This window comes from Schistocerca piceifrons, chromosome 3 (genome assembly GCF_021461385.2).
Source record: "Schistocerca piceifrons isolate TAMUIC-IGC-003096 chromosome 3, iqSchPice1.1, whole genome shotgun sequence".
Lineage (NCBI taxonomy): Eukaryota > Metazoa > Arthropoda > Insecta > Orthoptera > Acrididae > Schistocerca > Schistocerca piceifrons.
The window spans coordinates 135916454-135932261 of NC_060140.1; the positions used below are offsets into that span (position 1 = coordinate 135916454).

At 41.5% G+C, this 15808-nt stretch overlaps 1 protein-coding gene across 4 annotated transcripts in view; it reads left to right on the plus strand.

Moving 5' to 3' along the window:
* The window catches only part of LOC124789829 (uncharacterized protein KIAA0930 homolog), a 102736-nt gene that overhangs the window by 15126 nt on the left and 71802 nt on the right, over positions 1–15808 (plus strand). For all 4 annotated transcript variants that reach the window (XM_047257323.1, XM_047257320.1, XM_047257322.1 and 1 more), the window contains exon 2: positions 2718–2878. In XM_047257323.1, the coding sequence (XP_047113279.1) occupies positions 2718–2878 (161 nt within the window). The remainder of the gene's footprint in view (positions 1–2717; positions 2879–15808) is intronic.

The following is a 15808-nucleotide window of genomic DNA, read 5'->3' on the forward strand; positions in this document are numbered from 1 at the left end:
GTACAGTACTGTCAGTGGAAAATTGTAATGTCTCTTTACACGCAGTGATCTACATTACTTCATAGTTTTCCCTTTTGGCAAGAGGAAAAGCCTGTAATGCATGTCCCAACTCCTACAAAAGGGCTGCAAAGGAAGACTTAGTTCCTCAGTCTGGCTTATAACTGCCAAGATTACTTAGTTTCACAGCTCTTTATATGACAACATTCAATGTCACACAATATTTGCTTTTTTAAAAATTTTATTATGTGATTCATTTGCAAGATAACTTGAGTGAATGCTAATTACCACATTACCAATTGCTTTTTGCTCAAATGAAATCTCTATCAGATACAACAGGTATTCAGAAAGTATGTTACACTGAAAAGTAAACACATATTGTAAAGGAAAAGAACATTTACTGTGAGCTTAAGTGAAAGCAGTGGATGTTTCTCCATAATTTCCAGCCTTGCTGAGAGAATAGCATATCAAGGGGATACTGTCTTTTGTATCTACATATCGCAGAATTTTGCCACCTGTAATAATAACGAAGTGGTAACAGATTGATGATATGCCTTTGTGTTGCTATTGTTAGTCACCTACTTTAAATAAATATAGAAATTATGCCAAATTTTTAGCCATAAATTGCAGTGTTTAGACCACCCCCATAGCCAAATGGTTAGTGTCACTGTCTTTGGTGCAGAAGGACCCAAGTTCAATTCTCCGTACCTCCTCAGATTTTTTTTCTGAGTTATAGAAGTCAGGAACTGGGTTCACTCACTCTTGCAAGGCTAAATAGGGAGCTACTTGAATAAAGAAGCAGTGGCATCATCAGGGTTAATCTACTGGCAGTAATGGCTGGAGGGATTGGTGACATGCTGATCATATGTCCCACCATTACAGACTGCTCTTTGTACTGCTTTGGAGACAGCAGTTGGCTAGTCAGAATAGGCCTAAGGTCTAATCCATGAGTGGTGTTTTGTTTATTGTGGTGTCCTCAAATAATGAAATGAGATTATTGCAGCATCTCAAATTACTGCAACTGCAACATCTCAAATTACTGCAAAAATTATTGCACCATCTTAAAAGTTTTAAAGCAGGAAACTATCATTATTTTTGCATACTCAGCTTGAAAAAAATGATGCTGATAGTGGTTGATGATTGTGATTATTCATCATTCTTTTTCACAGAGAAAGTCCTGGATTTTCTTTTTTCAGTTTTATGTATGGTATATGACGTGGAAAAGGATTTATACATTTAAGATAAGTTTTGACATCCAAGTTTTGTAATTTCCTCATTTTTTAAAAACAATTTTCACTTACAACATGACAACAGTCTGCTACCCATTTTTAACAATTGCCTTATCGCAACCACGTAACAACTGAAGTGATTTGGCCACACTGTCCCTTGTATGAAATTTTCACAATAGCTTGTGCTTTAATATAATTACAACTGTTATGTTTTATTTGAATTACCATGAAAAGAGATTCATATAGATAATTTCACATTTGAAATCAAGGCCATGAAAAATGTAAATATCCAGAATGAGATTTTCACTCTGCAGCAGAGTGTGTGCTGATATGAAACTCCTTGGCAGATTAAAACAGTGTGCTGGACCAAGACTCGAAATCATGACCTTTGCCTTTCACAGGCAAGTGCTCTGGTACACAGTTTTAATCTGCCAGGAAGTTTCATATCAGCGCACACTCCACTACAGAGTGAAAATCTTATTCTGGAAACAGCCCCTAGGCTGTGGCTAAGCCATGTCTCCGCAATATCCTTTTTTTCAGGAGTGCTAGTTGGGTCATGAATCATGCTTGGGTTGCTCAGATGGTTGAGCACTTGCCCGTGAAAAGCAAAGGTCCCGAGTTCGAGTCTCGGTCCAGCACACAGTTTTAATCTGCCAGGAAGTTTCAAATGTAAATTTGTTTTCAAATAATAGTTCTGTCAGTTTCCTGTGCTAGATTTGATCAAATTAATCTCTTTAACAGTTACTGTTGAAGTATTTAGCTTGTCATTAGAAGTAATTTGGTATTCCAATTTACTTCAATATTTCTGACATAAAACTAAATAAAGTTTTATCATCTTATACAAAGAAAAGCATTTCAAGTAGTATTGAGTACTTGGAGTGTGGTAACTGTTTATGTTTTGAATGATTATTATAATATGTCATTTTGTAAGAGTTGAACAAAATTTCTATGAAAGATTTTCTATTGTAAATTATGTATTATTTCAAATATAATTATATAATGTAATTGTAAGGTGAAGGTCGAGCCATGACCATAAATATATAAATGCATAATAAAAAACCATAGTGTATCGTGTATAGTGGGCAAGGTGTATTGTATACTGCAATAAATGAACTTTGGCCTCTATCAGAAAGAGAAGTTCTATTTTGTACGTAATATTTCAACAAATGACTTATTCATATTCTTCACATTCTGTTAGCAGTGAACTTGTATGTGCTAACCTACACACTTCTCAGAGATCATACCAGTGGTTAACCTTATGAGATGTTCATTGTTATGCCACAGGTATGAAAACTCAGATGTGGACCAGGTGTCAGTAAGCCTTGGAACATCCACGATACATACTGTTTGTAAGACTATACGCACAAGAATGTCTCCAACACATTGGGTTCCCAATTTTGTCTCTCATAGAACTGAAATTTTTATATGCTAAATTATGTTTTTTGTGTTCTACAAAACTTATTTCAGATGATTGATTTCTTTTGTTTTCAGATTCTGGTTTTGTAATGCTACAGGGTACAACTTATTGGACAGATTTGTTTGTGAGACACTTCTTATTTCAAACAGAACATTGTATTGATTGTGATGATCTGCTGTTCTTTGTCAGAAAACGTCATGTAAAAGGTTCATCGCGATATCTTCCAAAATTTGAGGTGAGTGCATCTCGTAACAATTGATCATTCTACAGTAAATTGTGTATGTTTCCATAAGCTGAATTATACTACTGTTTTATGTTTGAAGTGGTTTAAAGTTGGCTATATTTGTTTCTTGAAGCTAACTGTTAATAAATTAATGGTTTGATTCCCTCTTTTTGTCAAGAATCAGTGCTTACAGCAAGCTTTTTTAATAAAATGAATATATATCTTACCAAACAAAAGCGCTGGCAGGTCGATAGACACACAAACATACACACAAAATTCAAGCTTTCGCAACAAACTGTTGCCTCATCAGGAAAGAGGGAAGGAGAGGGAAAGACGAAAGGATGTGGGTTTTAAGGGAGAGGGTAAGGAGTCATTCCAATCCCGGGAGCGGAAAGACTTACCTTAGGGGGAAAAAAGGACGGGTATACACTCGCGCACACACACACATATATCCATCCACACATATACAGACACAAGCAGACATGTACAGGTATAAAAACTCAGATGTGGACCAGGTGCGAGTAAGCCTTGGAACGTCCACGATACATACTGTATGTAAGACTATACACACAAGAATGTCTCCGACACATTGGGTTCCCAAATTTGTCTCTCATAGAACTGTATACGTGTGCTCTTGGGTAAATCAGAAACTAAAGCTGATGAATGCACTCACAGAGCTCCGAATTGAATGGTAATAAAGAATGCTTATTTTTATTTGATTTGTTTATATTTTTTATTCCAATGCTGTTTTATTCTGCTTATTTTGTCATCTTTTGCTTTAAAATTCATTGGTAAAGACCAAGAAAATCAAAAAATAATTTTTATTTACATGTGGCACATGATGCAAATACTAATGAAAGTGCAGATTGAAATACAGTAGAGCATCGATTATCCAAAGTAATTGGAGGACTTGGGTGTTCGGAAAACTGGTTTGTTCAGATAATCGAACTGTACATGTTTATTTGCCAAAAAGAAGTACTGTACAGTAAATTTATTCATAAAAACAGGCATCTCTTTTAGTATTACAAAGTAACATACAAAGGCAACTTCAGTAGGAATATATAGTATGTGGCACAGTTTATTAAACAAAAATATAGACATATTACATACGCATTTTGCATGAACAATACACACAGTATACAAAATTAATGTTTAAGAAAATTTGCTATGCTCGTCTTTTGTTTTTTTATATTCGTAATTGTCGACTTCCCCACCTTGTACTCATTGGATAAAGTGGTTGCAGATTCACCTTTTAAAAATCTCGTACTTGTCCCTCATAGAAAGGACAACACGTTTACATTTAAGCATTTTGTATCGTCAAGTTCACTTCTTCACGTAGCAGCGCACAAGTGGTCATAACAGAGAACAGAAGGTGACTGCACTGTGAGAAGCTCTTCTTGGGGGCACACAATCCTTCAAACTGCGCGGAGCGGCACGCCTCAACTCTAAGCTGGCGCAGCTGTTGCTGTGAACAGCTTTGATACTGCCAGTGCCAAGCCGACAGAAGTGTGCTGATTGCTGAAACACAGCGACTGGCGGCTTGGCCGGTCAGCAGTGCCTTGTGAAGCCCCCATTAGAAGCAATGTTCCGCCAGCACAGTGCTGTGACTACTGCGGGACACTTGGTTTGGGAGTGAGGGGGATGATGGACGGTAGGGTGGGAGAGTAACAGGTGCGAGCGAGTACACAGTTCGGTTAAGCATTTGTTTGGTTGACCGATGTTCGGATAATTGCCGCCCTACTGTACTATACTTTTAACACCAAGAAGTAGTAGGAATTAATAGTTGTGAAAGCTTGGGTAATGTTCATACTTTTACATGTGTCTATTAACAGTATGAATGTTTTGCCTCCTGGAGATAAGCATTGGCCTGTAATTCACTCTCATAAATCTGTGTTGTAGTGGCAGTTAAGGCAGTGTTTGCTTCACACATTGACTGTTACCATTGAGCTAGCTATCCACTCGTGTATTCACCACTCTCTGTGCCATAGTAATGGCTTAGATAGATAGTTTGCGATACAAAATAGAAATTAGTTGTAGCTGCTATGTGGGATAACCTTCTTGAAGTTAAAAATTAACCTGCAGTAAGGATCATTTAGAATGTTTGACTAAACAATGGAAAATCTAGGATTGAATAATGATGGTATTATGAATACGATAGTTGCTACTCAACATGTAGCAGTGATCCCTAGTTGTAGATAGGCACAATAAAAATACTGTCGAACAAAACTTTTGGCGAAACAGGCCTTCATCAGAATTGGATAACATGCATACATACACTCATGCAAGCGCAACCCGCACAGTTGCATGTGTGTGTGTGTGTGTGTGTGTGTGTGTGTGTGTGTGTGTGTGTGTGTGTGTTGTCTAATTCTGATGAAGGCCTGTTTGACCAAAAGTTTTGTCTACCAGTCTTTTTGTTGTGTCTATCTGCAATTCAGCACCTCTACTATATGGTGAGAAGTAGTTATCCTGTGGTGTCACCGCCAGACACCACACTTGCTAGGTGGTAGCTTAAATCGGCCGCGGTCCATTTAGTACATGTCGGACCCGCGTGTCGCCACTGTGTAATCGCAGACCTAGCGCCACCACCAAGGCAGGTCTCGTGATACGAGAGAGCACTCGCCCCAGTTGTACGAGAACCTAGCTACCGCCCAGTTGTACGAGAACCTAGCTACCGCCCAGTTGTACGAGAACCTAGCTACCGACCAGATGTACGAAGGCTTTCTCTCTCATTAGCCGAGAGACAGAATAGCCATCAGCTAAGTTAATGGCTACGAACTAGCAAGGCGCCATTAGCCATACAGTGATTGTACTTAAAGTCTTCTGTGTATCGTCAAGATCGATGTACCACAAGGAATGAGTAAAGTTAAGTATTAAACCTGCTCCGTACTTTTCTTCCTAACATTAATTTCGTATCCTGTTCCAGTACATCACGCCCGTCTGCATTAGTCTAGCTTACCTTTTTAGCCATCTCAACTTCACGGTGTCGGCCCAGCTACCGACACAACATATCCATTTCAGAATATTTGACTGGAATGACAATAAAATATCAAGTGAATTAGGAGGGTAATTCAGTACCTCCCTGGGCAGTAAGTTTACCATCATAATATTACTGAATATTTTCTGTGATGTTGCCAAGTCATAATGGTACTAGCAGCAAGAATAGTATTATGATCCACAGACTGAGTTTCTTAAGGGGAGTGGTTATTACATTGGGCTCAACATTCGAGAGGACGATTATTCAAACCTGCATTCGGCCATCCAGATTTAGATTTTCAATGATTCCTCCAAACTGCTCTAGGCAAATGCGGGATGGTCCCATTCAAAGGGCACAGGATGTTGACAATATGTTAAACCCTGATCTTCCTCCCTTCCTTTCTTTTTCTTGAGGGGGTCAAAACTGTTCCACACTTGAGCACAACCTGCATTGTTTTTGAGACTTTGAGCTGCCAGGATGACAGAGAACCAAAGTACCAACAGGAATAGACTGGACCGCGCCACTGCGCATGCGCCCACAGATACACAAGGCACCAGATACATTAATCGGTGGCAAAGACGTATGGCATATGAATGGAAATAGATCTATGGCTGCACAGTCGATCCACACAGTGATATTGATGTATCACTGCAAGCTGCACAGTCACAATGTCTTTGTGATTTTATTACAGAAATTGCCAGATTCCAAGATTTGTCCAAGCTGAAGTCGCTATCTCTATTAATTAAATTCATCGCCAAGCGAATTTCAACTGCTTCCTTCACTACTGAGTACCAGAAAGATGAAGTCGAGGCTAAAATTTCAACGTTATCATACACCATAGAGTGCTCAGTGTCAATACAGTGCTCGGACACCACAGATTTATTAGGTTCTAAGAGCTGGGTGTACATGTGGTGCTCTGTGCATCTCTCCTGGATGGTACATGTCGTCTGTCCGATGTATGAACAGCCACACTCACAGGGGATCTTGTAAATCCCAGGCTTCCGAAGCATCAACTCATCCTTAACGAAACCCAGGAGTGCTGCTGTCTTTGGTGGAGGGCAAAAAATCACTTTCCCGTCATGCTTACTGAAGATCCGTCCTATTGTCGATGATAGGCTTCCCACGTATGGCTGAAAAGCCATCGGTTTAAAACTTTCCTTGCCTTCTTCTGATTTTCTTATACCCACAGTTGGTTTCATTTGTAGCGCTTCATGTATCTGCTGTTGTGAGTACCTGTTGGCTTCAAAAACTCTCCTCAGGTGTAAAAGCTCGTCCTCCAGACTGCTCTCATCAGCAATGACATGTGCTCTGTCTACTAGAGTTCTGAGTACACTAATCGTCTGTGAAGGATGGTGGCAGCTATTTGCACGTAGATATAAATCTGTATGGGTTGGTTTTTGATCAACCGTGTGTCCCAAGGTGCCATCATCTTTACGCCATACCAGCACATCCTAAAATGGAAGGCAACAGACTGACAGTGTCACCATGAGTAGTCCTTTGTCGCCTTTGGTGGCCAACTTTTTTATGGAGGACTTCGAGGACAAGGCAAGCTTGAAGCCCCCAGTGTTTTGGAGGTATGTTGACGACATGTTTGTAGTGTGTCCCCATGGTGAAGACGAGTTAAAAGGAACTTCATCCACAGACACATTCAGTTCACGATGAAAATTGGAAATGATGGATACCATTAGAGATGCTAGCAATCATGGGAGATTTCTCACAATGTCTACATCTACTGAGCACAAACGCACTGAGGCTAAAGATGCCAGGACTCGCCTAGCTGCACCTTGGTTCCTTGTGGTATCGCATACTGGAGGAGGTCAGTCCTTTGCTGTGGTTAATCCATTTATTATTTACAAAAGTGTTGATGCAGTTGCCAGCTTTGTGACATCCTGTTCTCGTTTACGCAGTGGCACTTTGCTTTTGGAGACTAATTGTGATTCTCAGGCATAACAGCTGCTTGCAGCACTCCTCCATGGCTATCCTGTTTGTATAGGTGCCCATTGAATGTTGAATTCTTCGCATGGTGTTACTTACACAGGTGCTCGATGGTCCAAACTTAGCTGTCTGATGGGGGCATCACTGCAATACATCGGGTGATGAAAAAGGTTGATGCATCCTTTGTGTTTACAGGCACTCTTTTTCTCACATTTGATTGTGTAATGCTTCCATCAAAGATCAAAGGAGGCTATGGAAGTCATCATGGTCCCACTGTACATTCCAAACCTGATTCACTGCTACCACTCTCAACATTACAACCGCACTCTAATGTCCCGTTGAAACACAGCCAAATGTGTTACTTATGGTAGGGATGCTAATAAGGGCAATTGCCCATGTCTTTCTCCCCAGTGTACGATTTGCAGTGGTGACCATGCAGCCTCATCCCGAGAATGCCCCATGTGTCTTGATGAGTGCACCATCCAGATCTGGGTGAAGGAAGAAGTGCCTTGCCTTGTCACTCATCAGTTGTTGGCTATTCAGAAGCCCTGCATTTTACCATATGGCACTTATAGTACTGTTCTCACTACACCTCACTCCATGAAGAACATGGCCATGCAGACTTGCTATGTCAAATTCAGCACTGCGGTTGTACAATTGGCCAGTGTCACAGTAGCATTACCGTCTCCTCCTCCTCCAGCTGTGCAACAAGCCACCAAATTTTCACCTTGGATGGCGAAATCATCTGCTACACAACCGACAGGCTGGAAAGAACAGAAGGAATACTCCTGCAAAGACTAAAATTTCTTCAGCCAACAAATACCTGAGCCTTCACTCGCCAACCAGAGAAGCTACAAGAAGGGAAACAAAGGCAAATGGTCTTCTCCACTGACTGGGAAATCCTCGTCAACGGTGTCGCTGCATGATATCCTCACTCGACTGACCTCCATTTCGACGGTGTGCACTACCTACCATTTTTCTGCCCTGGAATCCACAGGCCTAGCCAGAGGCAATGCCGATGTCTCTGTAGATCTCATGGACTAGGATCCTCCAGCCTTTGCACTGTGTGACAGTGAGTCTTCGAAGAATAGCACTAGGCAGCCGCCGAGGTGACAGCTCTTCATTTTTTCCCACTGCCCTTTTCCCCGTTGTGACTCGCCTCCAATGGAACAAAAAAGAGAAATTATGGCTGCTCTTGGAATTGCACTTTCCACTTGTTTTCTGCCTCCAGGGAACAAAATTGCACCTTTGAGATGGCTTTGACCTCCTGCATTACTTTCTGGTCTGTTTTAACCCCCCCCCCCCCCCCCCCCCCACAAGGACGGTCTTCCATCTCATTTGGGGGGGGGGGGGGGGTCATGGTGTTCATCTGGATCATAGTCAAACCATCTCGCAGAACACCTTACTACAAGCTGTTGCAGCCTGCATTTTCGTTCCTAATTCACCTTTCCTCTTTATACCATCTACAACCTATGTCATTCGGTGTCACCAAGGTGGACATCCTGCAACTTAATGGGCAACTCCCTCACCCCTTTTTTCTGCTTAGTGACTTTAATGCACGCTACCCTGTTTTGGGCTCTTCATGAAGCTGTCCCAGAGGTACCGTCTTGGCCGACCTTCTCAATCAACTCGACCTCATCTGCCATAACACTGGAGCACCCACGTTCCTTTCAGACCCCTATTCACCTATTCACATTTGGACCTCTCATTCTGCACTGTCCAGCTTGCCTGTCATCTCAAGTGGTCCGTTCTCTCTGACACGTACTCAAGCGAACATGTTCTGTGTGTAAACTATTTGCTGAGTCCTACCCCACCTACGTGTAAACCAAATTGGCAGCTTTTAAAGGCCGACTGGAGGCATTACTCCTCCCTGGTGACCTTTGGTGAACATTATTTCCCCAGTTGTGACCACCAGGTTGAATACCTTACAAACACTATCTTTATTGCCGCAAAATGTTCCATTCCTCGCACTTCATCTTCACAATCCGCACATGGAGATGTGCTCTCCACGTTTTTCATCATCCTATGATGGAGAACTGCATTCATTATGAACAATTGCATGCACAGCATTGTTGCTTTCTTCGGGATAGCAAGAGAGCTAGTTGGATTTAATTTACTAGTTCTTTTAACAGTTCCACTCCCTCTTCCATCGTGTGGATCAATTTTCGATGACACTCTGGGGCCAAGGTCCAGTCCCCAATTTCCAGCCTGACCATAGCAAATGATGTCACTGTGAACGCCATTGCTATCTCCAATGCCTTGGGCCATCTATTTTGCGGAGATTTAGAGCTCCTCCCACTATCACCCAGCCTTCCTCCATCGAAAACGAGTGGAGGATGCTCGGTAATACCCTTCTCCTCTTAGAATCGTGAATGCTAGAATGCTGCCTTTGCTATGCGGGAACTAGATCATGCTCTCACTTCAACCTGATCTTTTGCTCCAGGGTCAGATGATGTTCAAATTCATATGTTGCAGCATCTTTCTCTTGCGGGCAAGCACTTTCTACTTTGTACATACAATCACATCTGGGCAAATGGCACATTTCCAAGATTCTGGCATGAAAGCACTGGCACTTCCATACCTAAACCCAATAAGGACAAACATGTTTTTTTCTAGCTACCGTCCCATTTCTTTCACCAGCTGTGTTTGCAAATGTGATAGAACATATGATTCATGCTTGGCTAGTATGGTGGCTCAAGTCTCACAATTCACTAACCACTCCACAGTGCACTGTTGTGCAGTTGACCACCTTGTCACTTTGTCAACCCATGTCATTAACAGTTTTATGCGGAAATACCAGACTAAGGTCATTTATTTATTTATTTATTTTTTACTTGAAAAAAAGCCTACTAGAGGAGTGGTATCCTCTGTACTCTTTACATATGGTGTCTCTGAGACAGCCTTTCTGTTTCCTTCAGGAATTTTTAAAAGACAGGGTTTTCTAGATCTGTTTGGTTTCTGTCTTGTTGGACAACTTTATGCAGGAAAACAGGGTGCCTCAGGGCTCTGTCCTGAGCATCGTTCTTTTTGCTATCGCCATTAACTCTATTATAGCCTGCTTCCCGCGAGACATCTCCAGCTCCCAGTTTGTTGATGATTTTGCAATCTATTGCAGTTCTCAACAGACTTTTCTCCTTGTGCGGTGTCTTTGGTGATCTGTGGAACATCTTTAATCGTGGAGCATCGACAGTGGCTTTCACTTTTTCACTAACAAAATAGTTTATGTGAATTTCTGGCGGCGCAATGGGTTTCTTCCACCATCGTTGTCTTGGGCCTTGCTCTTTTGTTTGATGAAACTATGAAATTCCTGGGGCTCATGTTTGATAGGAAACTTTCTTGGTCCTCCCACATGTCTTACCTGGCCACCTAATATACCCTGTCCCTCAGTGCCCTATGCATAATCAGCATTACTTACTGGGGAGTGGATTGGACCACCCTCCTCAGTTTGTACCGATCCCTTGCCCTTTTGAAACTAGAGTATGGGTGTTTCGTTTATGCATCTGCATGTTCATCCATCTTATCCCATCTAAATAGAATCCACCATTGTGGCATCCTTTTGTCCACTGATGTCTTTTACACTATCCCAGTTGAGAGTCTGTAGGCAGTAGCTGCTGAACTACCGCTGGCGTACCAAAGTGATGTTCACATGAGTGGCTTCATACGGCAGCCCATGTCCACATTGGACTTCATTCACTTCCTAAGGACACTACTCCAGATTCTATCTATCACTGTAAGTTTCTAGACCTTCACATGGAACTTAGCAATAGTTCCTTTGTGTGCACTGATGGCTCTCGAAATGAACGTGGTGTCGGGTGTGCCTTCATAATTGGCACCAACCAATTTCAGTATCAGCTTTTGGAACGCTGCTCAATATTTACAGCAGAGCTTTTTGCCCTGTATCAGCCCATGTAATACATCCGGCGACACATGCTTTCCATTGTGTCATCTGCTCTGATTCTGTCATTGCCCTTCAGAGCCTCTGTGTGTTGCATACAGTCCATCCCTTAGTGCAACGGGCCGAAGAAAGCTTCCATTTACTCACTGCCACTGTGATGTTTATGTGGGTCCCAGGTCACATCTGTCTGACGGGAAACAAGGCTGCTGATGCTGTTGCCAAAGCTGCAGTCCTCCTACCTCGGCTTGCTAGTTCTTCAATTCCTTCCAATGATCTCTATGTTGCTGTCTGTCAATAGGTTGTGTCACTTTGGTTTCACCACTGTCTTCCCTTCATGGGAACAAGCTCCGGGAAATTGAACCTCTCCCACCTGCTTGGCCGACCTCCTCTTGGTTCTCTCGCCGTGAGGAGAGCATTTTAGCTGGGCTGTGTATTGGGTGCTGTCGTTTTAGCCATAACTATTTGTTAAGTGGACACCCCCCTCCTCCCCCCACGTTTTGTGCTCATTGATGGTTTGCCGTTTCCTGACGTTCTTTTTTTAATCACTTATGTTGTAATGTATATTTGCCATCTGAGTTAGTGAACGACGTGCTGACTGTTGACAGCATTTTACTTTTTATCCATCGTAGCAATATGGTGAAGGACATCTAATCTATACTTCAGGACTTCTGTTGTCTCTATGGCATATTTTGTGGATCTTCTTCCAAGAGGAAGTCCTTGCTTTTAGCTGTATTTCTTTCCGTCGGTTGGGCTTAATGTGTAGTCGCTTTTAACTTTTTTTTTGTCTTTGTGTTCTAAGGTTATTACATGGGCACATATGACCTTAGTTATTTTAGCACCCTAAAACAAAATAAAACAAAACAATCAGAGAGGTTTTGTCAGATTTGTCCTAATGATCATTTTCTAGTGCATGCCCAGTGAAAGGGGGGGGGATAAAACCCACATCTCTTCTTTTCTGCATTGTTCTACAGTGCACGTTGTTTGTTAGAGGTAAAACTGGTTGCGCTCACAAGATATTTTGCGGGCATCAGTTGTTCTGACACTTGCTGCATCCTTAACTTGTCTCAGTATTGCCAGATTTGTAACAGAGGCCTGAAGAGTGATTTAAGCAGAAAGATATCTCGCCCAACACTGAACCACAGAACGGTAAAACAGCAATTTTTTTTTCCTGCTCCTCATCATTGGTATAATTGCAATTCTTACTTGGAATCACTTCATTTATTTGGTGATCGTTCTAGCTATTGTCAAAAAATAAAAATATACTACATATATTCTCAGTAGCGACTTATGCAACACATGCATTTATGTAACCTCGTGCACCATTTAATGTTGTGGGCTCAAAATTGCCTTGCTAGATACAAAAAAACAAAGCACAAAATCAAGAAGCAGAAACACATAAAAATGCAATCACATTAATTTAACATATAAAAACACTGCAAGTCTGATGAAATGAATTTTACAGAAGCTGTGAAGTGGAAGTGGGTGAGAGTTATGAGGGGGAAGCAAATATTTTTCTAGGTAATACAACTTTACTACAAAAAAAAATTGAACTATAACTGGAGTTTAGTTACGCACAAAACAACAACAATAATAATAAAAAAAATAAAACTCTGCTCAAAGGGTAAAATTCAGGCAAGAAAACAAACAAAAGTTATGTATCCTGTAACTAACTGCAACAGGAAATATGACCCAAAGGCACTACTAAATGCAGTAAGTGAACCAAAGTACATAATCATTACACATTCAGCACTGCTGGGTTGCAAATTCAGCCAGTGCAGTGTAAACTTTGATAGAGGAGAGGACTGTCAACTAAGTAAGAGTGTTCCACTTGGGAAATTTTAAGCAGAGGGCATGCAGCACAAGGCACAGACACTGCCCGTGCACATCAACCACAAGAATTTTGCTGGCACCAGGAACGAAACTAACCAGAATACTCCCCTTGGAACTCCTCTTTGCAGTTGGCATTAGTATCTCTGTCTTGTTGCACATTTGTCCTCCCACCAAGTTGTTGGTTACCAAGTGTCTTCCTCGTGCCACTAGCTGGGTGTCTATCTCACTCCTTCCACTGCCTCCAGTAAGACTTCACCATATAACTCTGGTCGCTTTCTCCTGTACACTGGTGGCACTAACTGTGGCCTCCTTTGATATTTCCAGCACTCTCCCATCTGTAGTGAGAAGACTCCCTATTGGTTGGGCACCAACTGCTGAATGGGATGGGACTTATGCTGTGCTACAATTATCACAACACAATCTCACTTGCTGAAACTAATTGCAACCCTCCCATCCCACCCCACCCCCACCCACGTGCACGCCCCAGCACGTGCATTGCAGTTTGGATTATGTGTGGAACCTTAGACCATTTTCTACATCATCCAAACTATAGGCAGGTTTGAACTAGGAAATATGAGCTCAACATTCCCTTGCTGTTGCAGTTTCCTTCAAACCAACTATCAGTGGCTTTATAAACCTAAGAATTCGATAAGGCTTGTGAAACTGTGGTAAGAGCTTCACCAACAACTTCATCCCAACTGTACTCAACCTGATAAAATTTCTCAGAGAGACTCGATCTCCTAACCTGAATATCTATCAAGTTGTCTTCTCTTATTATGTGCTTAGATTCCTGCCCACAGTCTGCTTGAATGTTTTCCCTGGCCTGATGCGACTTTCCCTAATCTTTCCAGAAGATACATAATTGAGTAGCATATCAGCGATAGACCATAAATTAGATAGGACTGAATTTGACTGAAAATCAGACATAAGCACTGCTGCAGTGACCTGATGTGCCTCATGTTTCACTGTGTTGAAGGTACGCATCGACCACTACATTGTCCAATCCCTACAAGTATATTCTTGGCAGAGGAACACAATTATCGCAGTATGTAGGTTTTGATTGACCTCTCTATGAAGGAGTGATTCGGATAATACAGGATTGTGTTAAAGTGCCTCACTCCTGACCCAACACAGTCTAGAAGTGAACATGCTAGTGAAGTCAAATATCAAAATCTGGCATGGACCAAATGTACTAAACAACAAATGGCTGCCAGCACTATAGCTGCATGGATGGGAAACAGCCAAGAAAACCTTTAAAAGGCATCCAAGCAAACAAATATATAATTATTTCCAAAACATGAGTGAGGAAACAGACCCACAAAATCAACATACCGGGTGATCCAAATGTCAGTATAAATTTGAAAATTTAATAAACCACAGAATAATGTAGATAGAGAGGTAAAAATTGACACACATGCTTGGAATGACATGAGGTTTTATTAGAACCACCCCATATTGCTAGACACTTGAAAGATCTCTTGCCCACGTCACTTGGTGATCATGTGCTCAGCCGCCACTTTCGTCATGCATGGCCTCTCATGTCCCCAGACCTTAGTCCGAGTGATTATTGGCTTTGGGGTTACCTGAAGTCGCAAGTGTATCATGATCTACTGACACCTCTAGGAATGCTGAAAGACAACATCCAACGCCAATGCCTCACCATAACTCCGGACGTGCTTTACAGTGCTGTTCACAACATTATTCCTCGACTACAGCTATTGTTGAGGAATGATGGTGGACATATTGAGCATTTCCTGTAAAGAACATCATCTTTGCTTTGTCTTACTTTGTTATGCTAAATATTGCTATTCTGATCAGATGAAGCGCCATCTGTTGGAAATTTTTTGAACTTTGTGTGTTTTTTTTTTTTTGGTTCTAATAAAACCCCATGTCATTCCAAGCATGTATGTCAATTTGTACCTCTCTATCTACATTATTCCGTGATTTATTAAGTTTTCAAATTTATACAGACTTTTTGATCACCTGGTATATCTTTTTCAATTGTTGCTCTGCTGGTGTTTGCTGGCAGTAAAAGATCTACAATTCTATGTCATCATTCTTATGTCAGAACCCAGACATTTCCAGCTAAACTCCTCATGAATATTAGCATGGATTTTATGTACTGCCCCCCCCCCCCCCTCCCCAAATCCCCAAGTATTTGCGCATAAAAGAGTGATGAAATGATGAAATTAGGCAGAAAGCGTTGGAATAATCTTGGCGGAAACTACAATCATAGGGTGGTGATCATTCCAGGCCTTACAATACAAAACCCCATCCTTCAACAAATACAGCTTAACTTTTTCACCTC